A 12,960-nucleotide genomic window follows, 5' to 3' on the forward strand; every position below is an offset into this window, starting at 1 on the left:
GTGTGTGTGTTGATTAAAAGTGTTATTTATGAGGTTGAAGTGCTGAGTACATGAAATCTCCACTGTACACCAGGAGAGCACTACTACCACTGACTGTCTTTAAACACACACACACCAAGGTGAATTTTCTGCGCCTGGTGCATTTCTCATCTCCTTCCCAATGATGTTTTTATTAAAAGATAAATTGGAGACAGGGCTCTGGGTAAAAAGAACATATTAATTCAGCTGTTGGTTAATTGCATCAGGGATTTAGGGGGAACTCTTCTGTCCAATTCACTTGTACAATTCCCTGCAAAAGCTCTCAGCCTGCTGATAATCTGCAAACCACGCAAGTTCTTTTTTTTTCCTCTTAAAAGACACTGGATTTATACTGGGATTAATAAAATGATGTAGCACCACTCCGACACTCCAGCTCTATCAATGAATTTAATGAAACATATTTTCCTGTTTCTTTCCTACCACCCTGAACGATCCTCTTTTCTTCTTCTTCCTCTGTTTGCTGCATGGGCGTGTGTCTCCCCCTCTCTAACACACACACACAAACACACACACACACACACACACACACACACACACAAAACTCTTCATTATAGTCAGTTGCAGGAGCTTTGATGTGACATAACACTTTTTATTAATTACATTGTATCACGACAGACTGGTCCACGTTCAGAGAGAAATCATATCATCACCATCATTACCATCATAACTCACTATGATCATTTTTTCCACTGCGCAACTTTGCTGTGTGTGTGTGTGTGTGGCATCATAAGTCCTGGTTTTGTGAACAACAACCTTGCAAAGACAAACATTAGCTGCATCAGTCAGAGTATTTCCAGCTTTTAATTACATTATGTGCTTTGTGCAGCTGTTTCTAACATTTCAAAGAGCATGTTTAGGCATAGAAATAACATTTTTAACATCTCTCACACAGGAACCTTACAGCGTTTTGTCCTCTGCCCTATTTTACGTCTCTTACAATCCAAACATCCACAAAACATCCCAAAATCCCACCCGCTCTGGTTTTTTCAGTACCACCACTGCAGCAGCAGTGAAACCCTCGAAACATAGAGACATATAGCAGAGAATCAAAAAATCTGGTACTGAGGAAACAGACATTCTGCATTTTGTAAAGTCACTTTTTTTTTTTTTTTTCTTTTCTTTGATATTTTTTTTCTTTCTTTTTTTTTTTTTTTTTGCAGAGAAGCAATTTTTTGTTGCATTACATTCTCCAGGGCTTATGGGCTCCAGAACCATTCAAGCACAAAGGTAATCTTTAAAATAAACTTTATGGTATTTCAGCTCATTTAACTCAGACTGTAAGAGAGAGGGGAGTAAATATGACATGGATAAAAAACGCTCCTTATGATTCGATGCACTGTGTGTGAAATATGCTTTAGCTCACTGAGGCCTTGTCTACACTATTGCAAATATTTTTCACTCTGTTTTACAAAATATCTCCGTCCAGACGAAAATGACTACAAATGCTTGTAAGTCTGCATAAACTAATCTGTCCAATACTCGAAAGAACGGTGTAATAAAGTAAAAATACAAAGTTAATTGCCTTCAAATAATTTTGTTACAATCAATTTAGCTGCAAACTTGTAATTAGACCTGGCAGTGCCAACCAAATGTAGAGAAACTGTATATAGCCGCCAAACTTTTGGTTTCTGGTGCATGCTCATCACACAAAGCAGCAGTGGGCATGTGCATAGTAAACTGTTTTCCATTTTCCATTTACACATGGACACACAGAAACCAGAGTTTTTGAAAACCTCCATGTTGGAAGGCTCCATTTTTGAAACAGCGTTTGTGTGTGGAGGAGAATTGCAAACACAGAGGAAAAAGTTTGCTTTGCAAAATATCTGCATTTGTATAGACAGGGCGTAAGTCAGGTGGTTTAGCCCGAACTCAGCCCCACACTGATGTTAAAGTGAGGCGATAGGAAAAGGGAAAAATCTGTTAATATTGCTGATACACTTGTGAAACTCAGGCTTTAGTGAAGTGTGTTAAGAAGAAGGCTAATTTTTGCAATTGATTCCATAAATGTTAGCTGCCATAATACCAACCTCAGTCCGACATGAATAAGTAAAGTAATTCATGATGAATTGGTTGAACAGCGACAACAAATCAGTTCCTGATTCCTACCATGAAACTTCTATATGAAGTGGGATTTGGTTAAAGACTACACCCAGTGTGTTGATCCCTCCTGACTCACTCCGGCATCAATCAGCTCTCCACAAACACACACACACACACACACACACACACATGTACATGCACACACCCACTCCGCTGGGAGAGTGAGCGAACATCGCTCTGCATCCCGAGGGCCAAAGTACTTTATGTCATTCTGTGTATTTGTGAGCTTTCTCAATTCTCTGCCCTCCACTTCCGAGGCGAAAAGAAGAAAATAGTACTACCTAGATACTGACACAGTCTCTGACACAGCAGTTAAGCGATGCTTATTTCTTCCAACAGCTTATTCACATTTGTACATGTATTTTCTTCATTCCTCTCGCATTTCATTTTACAAAAAGAAAAAAAAGAAATAGCACTTCTAGGGACCAAAGTTTAAGACTATCACATACAGTATAGGCAGCATAGAGGAGGAAAGTTGGCTGAATAGTCTATTTTACAGTAGGTCACTTGAATAAGAGAGAGAGAGAAGTCAGTGATTGTCGGTCCCTCGTTTTCTGAGGCATCCGTTCATACAGCAGTTGTTGTTTTTCCTCCTTTTTTTTTTTGTCTTTGTTCGACCCATATTCTTGATGTGAGATGTTGATGCAGAGACCGGAGCAGTGTTCACAGTTCACAGAGCACTTCAGCCAGTGCTGACAGGTCTTCATCCTAACAAACAACCCTCTCCCCTCAGCCTCCTCCTCCTGTAACTGTAAAAACTTCACTGCCGTCCAACTTGACACAGTTCATTCTTCTGTTTTTTTAAAGAAAGAAAACACAGCAGGTACTCTTCTACTCTTCTGACATTGTTCGTTTCTCACAGTTTTTTCCAGCGTACACACACAGGCCCTCACACAACCTGCCCTCTGTTTATTGCACAGAGATATTGTGTGGCAATATTTTGAGTGTGCAAACTCTACTCAACTGTACAGCAGGGATGGATCAGCCTGCGTCGTCAATGCTGCGGCAGTTCATGCTCTGACAGGTGAAGATAATTTTGCCATATGTCAAATATACTAAATTTGACAGACTGGTGAGACGTCCATCCCTGTTGTCAAGTGCACTGTACATGAGGACGGGCTATAGGAAGCTGTTCAGAAGGAGCCTGACATAAAAATACATTACATAATTATCCTATGCATTTTTGCGAAACATAATCAATTAAACCAGTGTTGCTGTTGCAAAAGGCAACTTTTAGATATAGAAAGAAATGTACAAAATGCTTCTTAATTTATAAATAATAACAATAATAATACAAATCAATCACTATAAATCAATCAAATCAACATTTTCAAGTTCACAAACATCAATACCATCAAGTGCTGTTGTCAATACACAAATAAGACTCAGAAATTCCAGATTGATGTTTCACACCAACAAATGTTGGTGCAGTGATCATGATTTTTAAAACAAGACGTTTGAAAGGAGTCAAACATTTCTGAGTAAAATGCAAAAACAAACATTAAGCGTGTTTTCTTTCATGCATTTGGGCTGTTGTATGTACAGTGTGTGTGTGTGTGAGCATGTGTGAGCATGTGACCAGATATGTGAGCTGGACTGTTGGTGAGTGAAGTGGTTCCTCATCTTGGGGGCGTGTGGTGCATTATTGAGTTTATTCTCAGTGTAAGCTGTTGGTGGAGTGCCAGTAAGTGTGTTTGCAGCGTGTGTGTGTGTTTGACGGCAGCTATTGGAATGTGACGGCAGCCTGAAGTTGAAGTTGTGGCTTATAGAACATCTGCAAGCCGAAGTAATGATGGATGTTCAGTCTCACTTTCTCCCTGAGGACATTCACACCTCTTTCCCTTCTCCGCCTTTTTACTACTCTACTTTCCTCTCTCTCTTCATCTCCTCTCCCTACCTTTACACGCTCCCACTGTCTGCACTTTTCTACCCCATTGCTTCTGCTCTGAGCGCTCGCCCTTCCTCTCCATCTCTTCCCAATACGCGTTATTACCTCTGCTCCTCAGTCGTTCTTTCTGTTTCTCTTCTCCTTCACCTCTCCTCTTCCCTCCATCTCTCCTTCTCGGCCATAAAACAATAAGTCTTGAATGTCTGTGAGGAGACTGTGCTAATGGGGCCCATTAGGCTGTAATGAAATATACATTACACCATTACAGAGGACAGGGCCTGGCTAAAGCACTGCACCGCTCAAATAATAAAACATGCACAATTCAATTTCCTTCTCGGCCCGTTTTGAGTGTCTTTCAGTGTGTGTGAGTGTGGAGATGGAGGGTTGACGGGGTAAGGTATACAGTGTGTGTGTGTGTTGTGTTGTGTTGTGTTGTGTTGTGTAGTGTAGTGTACATCCGCTTCAGCACAGATGTGGTTTTCAAGGATGTCTGAGTGCTGAGAGCCTTGACGATTTAATATGGGTTGACCAAATGAACCACACCTTCTCCAGTGCCGCCGCCCACACATCTGACCGTGATCTGACCACTCAAAAAACCCAGCCTCCCTAAGCAACCTTTATTCCCCCATCACACCCTCCGCCCCGCCGCCCTCCCTCCATCAACACCAGGACCTCGCGATTGTTGGACAGCTGTGGACAAATGAATCAATTGACCTACGACACGAGTGCTTGACATCACGAGTGAAGCATCTGTCACTTTGCTGAGGGGGGGGGGCTGGATGGTTGATCATCATGTTACGTCGCAGGCCGGTTCTCGGCAAAGTAATACGTAAGAGAAAAAAATGCACTATGCAGATATGGGTGCATATATATGTAAAATCATTGATATCAGTCTGTTGCATGACAACATATTTCTGATCAATGCAAAATGGATCGTCTTTTTCTTTTTTCCTGCATTTTCTATATTCATCATTCAGTTACAGTGCCTTGAAAAACCTCTGTCCTCTCTCTGGATAATTTTTTCACCACAGAAGCTAAGTAAAGCCTCAGTTGGCACCGTGTTGTAAGACCTTTTTTTGTAATCAGCAAAATCGGCCAGCCAGAAATCAGATATCATCCCACGGGCAGAAACCAGAGTTTCTTTTTTTTTGTGTGTTCATTATTCTGTTCCAGTCAATCTACTGAATGTTAACCAGTGTGTTAATTGTGTCGTCCTTTCCACAAGCCACACCGGATGAATGCTGACATTAATATTTGCGTACAGTTCTGAGAGACGGACAGAAAGAAAGGACACATAGACAGACAGGGTGAGAGGGGGAATCGGTGTCTTTATGGCTCGACATCTCACAGAGCCATTTTCTCTGAAAAGGGTCTCACAGTCTCGTATTTACACGCGAAGGGATTCAAAGCTTCTGGAAATCCTCCCCAGGCTGCGCCTCCTTTTAAAACTCCAGGATGTTCAAAATGAGTCCCCGTTGTCCGACAGGCAGCGACAGATGAGTCACTAAATTTAAAGTCCTGTTAATCAGGTTTCATCAATTTAGCCCCAGTCAGTTTAAAGCATTTGAAAAGAAGAGAGAAGCTTTTTTTCCTCTCTCCTCCAAAGTTGAATTACTCATTGTAAATGTCTCTTCGGGAAAGGAAAGAGGGAAGGAGTAGATGCACAAAGGAGAGGAAATTGGTCGGGAGGAAAGAGGCGATTGGGGCTGAGTTGAAGAACTTTTTGATTGCCTTAAAGAGTCTGGTAATAGCTTCACATCCTGTACAGCGCCACCTTGCTTGCACACACACCTTATTCAGAGGTATCACCATGTCTACCCTATAGCAGACACACACACGCACGCACACACACACACACCTCAAATGCACATACACACTTAAATACAGCAACCATCCACACCTAAAACACACACATCTCACACAAACGCATCCTCCGTCCTCCTCCCGTGTTCAACCCAGTATATCCAGGTACACAGGTGAGGCCTTGGCCAGGTTGAGGAGCAGGCCGTGGATTTCCTTGATGTTGAGTCTCATGTGCGGCTCTCTCTGCCAGCAGCCCAGCATCAGGTCGTACACTTCTTTAGGACAGGTCCTGGGGCGCTGCAGCACCCTGCCCTGGGTTATACACTCGATCACCTACAGAGGGAGAAACAAACAGGAAGAAATGAAAGACAACTCCACCAAGGCCATAAGTCCCCGCATTTAAATTCACCCTTTTAATTGCATCCACACCAAATTACACAACATTAAAACAGGAACGGCCTCATAAATGCAACTGAAAATCTATAACTTTGTGTATTCGTTAAACTTCAGTGAGTATGATGGAGGGTTTGCTTGGTAAAGTTGTTTCACCTCACTGCAGTGGCATACAGGGAAAATGTCAGCGCGAATAAATTATTTACTGCACTGATGAAGTTACATCGGACTGGGGCAGCCATCCAGACAAATGATGCAAGTTCTTAACTAGATTGTGAGCGGAAAAGTCTCCAACTATAGATTTACCCCAGTGCAATTAATGTACTGTCTAATTAAACCTCATATTTTCTCATATATGTTTAAGGAAAAATCTGGATTTGAGCTATAAATCTGCTTCAGCACGAGGATTTGAAACAGAGCAGGTGAATGAAGAGGAAATTGCTCCTCGGTTCAGGGAGTGTATATATCATCGTCTGACAGTGGTTTGGAAAATATCTATATGATTATTTGACTGTGATATAATTCCTCAAACATTAAATACACCCTGCTGTGTGGGATGAATACTAATTAGCAGCTCCTATTACAGTAATCCCCCCAAAAGCACCTCTGGTTTCCAAAACGCTTTATAAACATTTGATTATCATTAGATATCTGCTCTACATTATTAGGGATCTGATCTGTACGAGTTTTATCTTTTTGCCAATCAAGCAGCTACCAACTCCTCAGTCTGTAAAAGGAATCAGAGTAAATATATCTATGTAAAAATATAGGGATATCTAGTTTTGAAACAAAGGTCCGTGTCCCGTGTTACCGATATCTGAGCTTCAGATTCGGGTCAGGAGGTGATTGAACTGTGAATCAGCAGAAACGTAATAGATTTAAACGGGAAAAGAAGAAGGTGAATGGGGCTAAAGGTTGAGTTCAGATGTAGCCAGAATGAATCAGCTGTAAATGGGAAGGCTGACATGTTGAGCAGTAACCAGAGTGGAGGTCATGACCAGGTTCATGAGGCAAAGGTGAAGGGTTGGAAGGATCTGATGCAGGAAACTGGGTCAAGGCCCTGAGTGTAACCGACCAAAGGGCCGATTTGTAAAGAGCTATTCATTATTCAGAAGCTACAGTCAATTGTTAATTGCCAATAATGATTCAATTCATACAGTAAGAACAGGGACGTGTCTAATTTATCAGTAATTTGAGTGAGTGATTCATTGAGTGAAATAACCAACAATTTAAACAGTTTTCTTTTTAACATGGTTACAGTCTTTAGTCGTACAAAATTAAAGCTTCATGAGCAAGACTCTTTGTTTTTTCTTCTGGCTGCTAAACTCTTTTCCTCCAGAGCTACAGGATTTCTGAGGTTCACCCTGATGTATTTTATACAATAACGAGTCTACATTATTGAATCAACAGACAGGCCACTGTTTTGTTAAAAGTCCTAAACGGCCACTTTCTTGATTATCAATTAATTATTAAGGAAATTGACAGTATCAAGCAAAAGTGCCAAACAATCCTTATACTTCAGGTATCACAGATGTGAGGGTTGGTTCATTTTGTGTTTTATATCATAAAACACTAAATGAAAAATACTGTTTCAATATCATATCATATAATCTATTTGAAAATGCGGCCTTGGGACTGGATCTGGAAAATGGACATTTCTCACTATTTTTGCATAATTAATACAAAAAATGATTAATAGAAAAAATTACGTAACCTGCCCATTTGTTCAATTTGTATTCCTATTCTTATTTTTTTTTTTACTTATAGTCAATCTATTGCCTTTGTCACTGTATGCTGTTTGCATATGAATCACTTTGGGAGCACACTTTAGATCCTGGACCAAAAAGAACAGTTATTTAGTTATATAAGTGTCACCAGACCACAAAATCCAGTGTGATCCATCGCAAAAAGAAACAGACATGCTGTGGGTCCCATTGGAAAAACAGGGTTTCAAATTCAGTTCCACTCAGAACAAAAGAAGCATCTGCTGCTGCAGTAGCCCGACAGCGTTGCCAGACAGCAGCGCTCTCATATGTGCCTCAAACCTGGCTTTCGGCTCTGTGTCGGATCTCAACATTAATTCAAGACATGTTTGCTCACTTATTGAGCTTCTGAGCGATGTGCTGAGGCCTCATACTGTAAACTGAGACGACTCAAGCCAAAGGATTCACATAATCTACACCTGTGAGAAACTTTGATCAACAGTTGATCAAATATTTATTTTTTACTGAAAACCTGTTTCCTCATATCTGGAGGCTATGACATCATCGTCATTTGGCTGGAGGTGCTTCCGAGGGAACATTGACATAACGTTGCTACTTTTTGTTGTGATGGATCTGTTGCCTTCACACGCTTGACGATATCCCAACACTGTGTCAGCTGGTGTGTTCAGAGGTGTTTCATTTTACATGAGGTGACTGTTTTCTGTACCTCGTTGTTGGAGAGCTGGTACCAAGGCTGTTTTCCGTAAGTGAAGATCTCCCACAGTACGACTCCAAGACTCCAGACGTCACTTTCTGTGGTGAACTTTCTGTACATGATGCTTTCAGGGGGCATCCAGCGGATCGGCAGCATGGTGTGACCTCCGACCTTTTGAATAGAGAAAAGTGGGAGAGGGTAAAGTCAGTATATATTCGACAAAATAAAATAAAGTATAAAAGTTTAGGGAGCTGTAAAGCATCTTTTGAGCACTTTGACATCTCTTTCACTTTCACATCTCTTCCATTCATTTCTGTTTTACATCATACATTTCAAATGCAGCTCTTCACATTTCTCACAAGGTTTAAAGTAGTCCTGCAAATATTTAATTCCTCCAAACTGCTGCCTGAGGCATTTAAACAAGCCTGGTTTGGAGGTATATGGCATCATATACCTGACTGTAGCACACCTCACTCCTGACCCGCATGACATTTTATTAAAGCTAAAAGTATATTGGTGACATACTGTTGGTTTATAATACCTCAAATGCTATCGAGCTCACAAGGATTGCACTTTGCTGCCACTGATTACAGTCAGATGATTAATGAGGCAATTGAATATCCTGCGATCAGCAAATGGATAAAAAGATTCTTGATCAGGAAAATAGTCAAATGCTATCTGAGGTGTGTTTGTGAGTCAGCTGCATATGGATCGAGTATAAAACTACTGTAGATTCAGTTTGTGAATTGAGCCTCCAATGCAGGAGAAATTGAAGTAATGGAAAGTTTATTTAATCTGACCCTTTTAAATGGCTGCATCAAACAATATGGTGAGTTCCAGTAAATCAACTGCTAAGGAACTCAGACATATTGACAGACAATTTTCTTTTCTTTATGGTCTAACCTAAGCCGGCCATTTAAAATCTGTTGTTTTCATTTGATATTTTTACTGTTCATAAGCTGTAGACATGGATGTGTTTACTGTTCTTTACCACTGATGTCTCTGTGGCCTTACATCAGGTTAAGGTTGCAGCAGAGGTCAGAGCCATTCATACTTCACCAGTGACTAAAGGCCAGTGAACGTCCTAGTATATCCTGTTGTCTCAGTATAAACTATTGTCCCAGTTTATACTATTGTGTAATTAAAGGACTATATTAGATAAAAGCTGTAATGTCAATGATGCCTCAGTGTCATAAAAACAAAGATTTTTTTTTTTTTAATTCCTTATCATAGTTACTCTGCTTTTCCCCCTTTAGTGTTAGAAAAAAACCTGCTTGTCATTAATGCTTTATGATGTGTAGAATGAGTGAAATATTCAAACCCCAGCCGTTCCAACTAATATCAAATATTCTAAATTCCAATCTGTGCTTGATTTTTTGAACCCTGATGTGTTTAAGGTGAAGCTGAATGAAACCTAAACACTGATGCTGCTTCTTAAATTGAACCTCCTCTCTCCCTCTTCTTCTCCTCACATGAATCTACCGAGCCATCTGCGCTCCATTGCTCCACTGCTCCACACAGACAGGACAATCCATGGTTTATGCCTGTTATTAATGGCTTGGTACCCACACTTGGCCTGTTTCTATGTTAGTCAGTGGGTTATTTAATGGAGTAATAAAATGTGCACGATCAGATAGCCATCAGGTTCACTGTTGCATCCGGAGAAACATATCGGCCTTCATCTCGGGACCTCTTTCTCCTCATAACCCTCGCTTCTCTCTCTGTAAAGTCATGTCTCCCTCCCATTTTCTATGTTAATAATTATGATTATTATTAGAATGCAGTGCTGTAAAATCTCATACTCTGTCACTTTCATATTCACTGCTGCTGTTGCTCTAAATTTGACTTGGCTTTAAGCAACACAATGTAAGAATTGCTCTCGGGTAGACTCAGGGTTGCCCTACAGGGAGGAAGTGTAATTTTACACTTTTATCATAAATACAAGTTGTGGATTGAGCCCCACCCATAAACAGTGGTACATGTGCATTTGTTAATAATCAACAAGAACATCCAAACTCGGAAGCCAAAGAACCACATCGACTGACAAGGAAGATCGATTTGTGCAATCACTTATGCAGATATAACAGAGTATTTCATAATAATACTAAAATATTTAGAAACATAAAGAATGCCTCAGTGTAGAGCTGTGTGTTGCAGTTTTTGGTCTTTGCTTTGGTTGATCGTTCTCTTTCTTGTTTTCGTTCTCATCCTCTTTCTCTCTCTCTTGCTCTCACACAAACACACCCACATCCATAAAGTTTTTACCGTCCTCTGTAGCCAGACAACATTCAGGATGCATATGTCGTACCCTCCACCTTCCACTGGTTTTATTCATTGTGGCTGATCATTTCCCCTGATGGTCTTAAATATTAATTATGGGGTCTTTTGGTAACTGTGTGTGTATGTGCACATGTCTCAGGAGAACGTAAAAAGGTGGTATTTTCAACAAGGCCACATTGACAGAGAAAACAGAGACAACAAATGAAGGATTACAGGTAAAGGGAAAGTCTCAGATTAAACCTTGTTGCTGTTGATGAGGAGGGGGCATCGAAAATGAACAAAGTCTTTGTCTCCTTTGCTGTTCCTGTCTTTCTCTCTGTCTCTCACTCGTTTGCACCTTCTCTCTCATCTCTAAGCACTGTCTAACAAATATGCATCATTTCAGCGAGCCTTAAAACCAGAGGAAAAAAAAGCAGGCGAGGGCTTTGGGTTCCCTGTAGTGACCTCCTGGAGGCTGTGGTATCCAGGGCAACTGCATTAGTTAAAAGGAGAGCATTATGGGATATGGTGTAGGAGGGGCTTATGCGACTAACTCCACCCACTCCACTGTTCCTACAACAAACAAGGGAACGCTACCTTAATTGCCCTCTGTGTTGCTATGGAAACAAAAACTCTTTCCAAGAATCCTTGGTGTGTGTGTGTGCGTGTGTGTGTGCGTGCGTGCGTGCGTGCGTGCGTGTGTGCGTGTGCGCGGGTTCATTTCCTTCCCTAGAGAGAAGAGCTTGTTCTTCTGGCTGTCTCAGACACAGTAATGGTTGATATATAAATTTTCATCGCATGCTGTTGTTCTGCTCCATCTCTTAGAAATAATGTTTATATACACATAAAAAAGACGTCATGTTGCCCGATCATATTATCTCTTAATATCAGGAGGAAATGGTAGTTTACATATTTGTCAAGACACAAATATGGACAGACAATATATGTATTTTCCACCTGAACATCAGGTTTTGCAGTAGAATGTCAACTTCTCTTTATTCAACTCTTTAATAGTTTTTTAGTGCACTTGCAGCAGTTGGTTAATGTTGGGGAGAGATGTGGCCTCGTTTAACACAGACAAAGATTTGCACTGGCCTTAGTCGTGTGGTTATTCTTATCTAATTCAACCAAACACAAAGAACTTGTGATAAAGTCCTGATAGTTAGTAAACTAATGATTGTGCTGTTCTTTGTTTTGGGACACTCATCTAGTAAAACTTTCATAATCAAGCTCTATAGAAACAGTACACCTCTAGTGTTACATCAATATGAATGATGAAGGCAGACGAATGAGACACAATCTTCATGATGATTGTGATGATTTTTGACATGTGAATTATGCAGGCAGTGATGATTTGGTTTGTCTACTTTTATACATCTGTTCATCCATCCATCCATTGTCTGACACTGGGCGAGAGTAGGGGTACAACAACCATTCCTGCTCACCTTCAAACATAGGGACAATTTAAAGTCTCCATTTAACTCAGTACATGTCTGAAAGTATTAAACCTTTATTAACTTTGTGTTGATTTGCATCTTGTCATGCAGACAGTGAGACACAAACACTGACTCTCACACTGCTCGACTCCAGCATCTCCAGGTGCCCCATTAAAATTCAGTTTTTTTCTGTGTTGGTCACACACACACACACACACACACACACACACCCACACACACATCCTCAGACACATCCTCAGACACACACATAGAAACATATATGAGCCAAATTACTCTGCAGAGATTGTTCTACTTTGTTGCCAGTGTTTCCCTCCAGTCTGTGTCAGCAGCATAAAACAGTCAGGGCTTGAATGTTAAGACGCACGCACACATTTGATTTTCTTTCATCCTTTACGCTTGGGCATGAAATCAGTTTATGTGCTTTCACCCCCACCCCCCCAAACTCCAACTGCAAGTCCAGCCCCACCCGCATGCCCACACACACGAGGCATCGGATGGAGTCATCCTCGCCTGTTTGCTAAAGCATCTGTCAGGTTCATTGTGTAACAGGGGATTCAATGACGTCACCACGGCCCCTTCAGTCCTACGCCTCTGTTTCTATTT

General features: G+C 40.9%; 1 protein-coding gene across 5 annotated transcripts in view; it reads right to left on the reverse strand.

Moving 5' to 3' along the window:
* Window positions 1-607: 607 nt before the first annotated feature.
* The window catches only part of ntrk2a (neurotrophic tyrosine kinase, receptor, type 2a), a 76,947-nt gene continuing 64,594 nt past the window's right edge, over window positions 608-12,960 (reverse strand). For all 5 annotated transcript variants that reach the window (XM_069523569.1, XM_069523567.1, XM_069523566.1 and 2 more), the window contains 2 exons: window positions 8,654-8,812; window positions 608-6,163 (listed from right to left, as the gene is read on the reverse strand). In XM_069523569.1, coding sequence (XP_069379670.1) covers window positions 5,978-6,163; window positions 8,654-8,812 — 345 coding nt within the window. In that variant the 3' untranslated portion in view covers window positions 608-5,977. The remainder of the gene's footprint in view (window positions 6,164-8,653; window positions 8,813-12,960) is intronic.

This window comes from Paralichthys olivaceus, chromosome 4 (genome assembly GCF_024713975.1).
Source record: "Paralichthys olivaceus isolate ysfri-2021 chromosome 4, ASM2471397v2, whole genome shotgun sequence".
Classification (NCBI taxonomy): Eukaryota; Metazoa; Chordata; class Actinopteri; order Pleuronectiformes; family Paralichthyidae; genus Paralichthys; species Paralichthys olivaceus.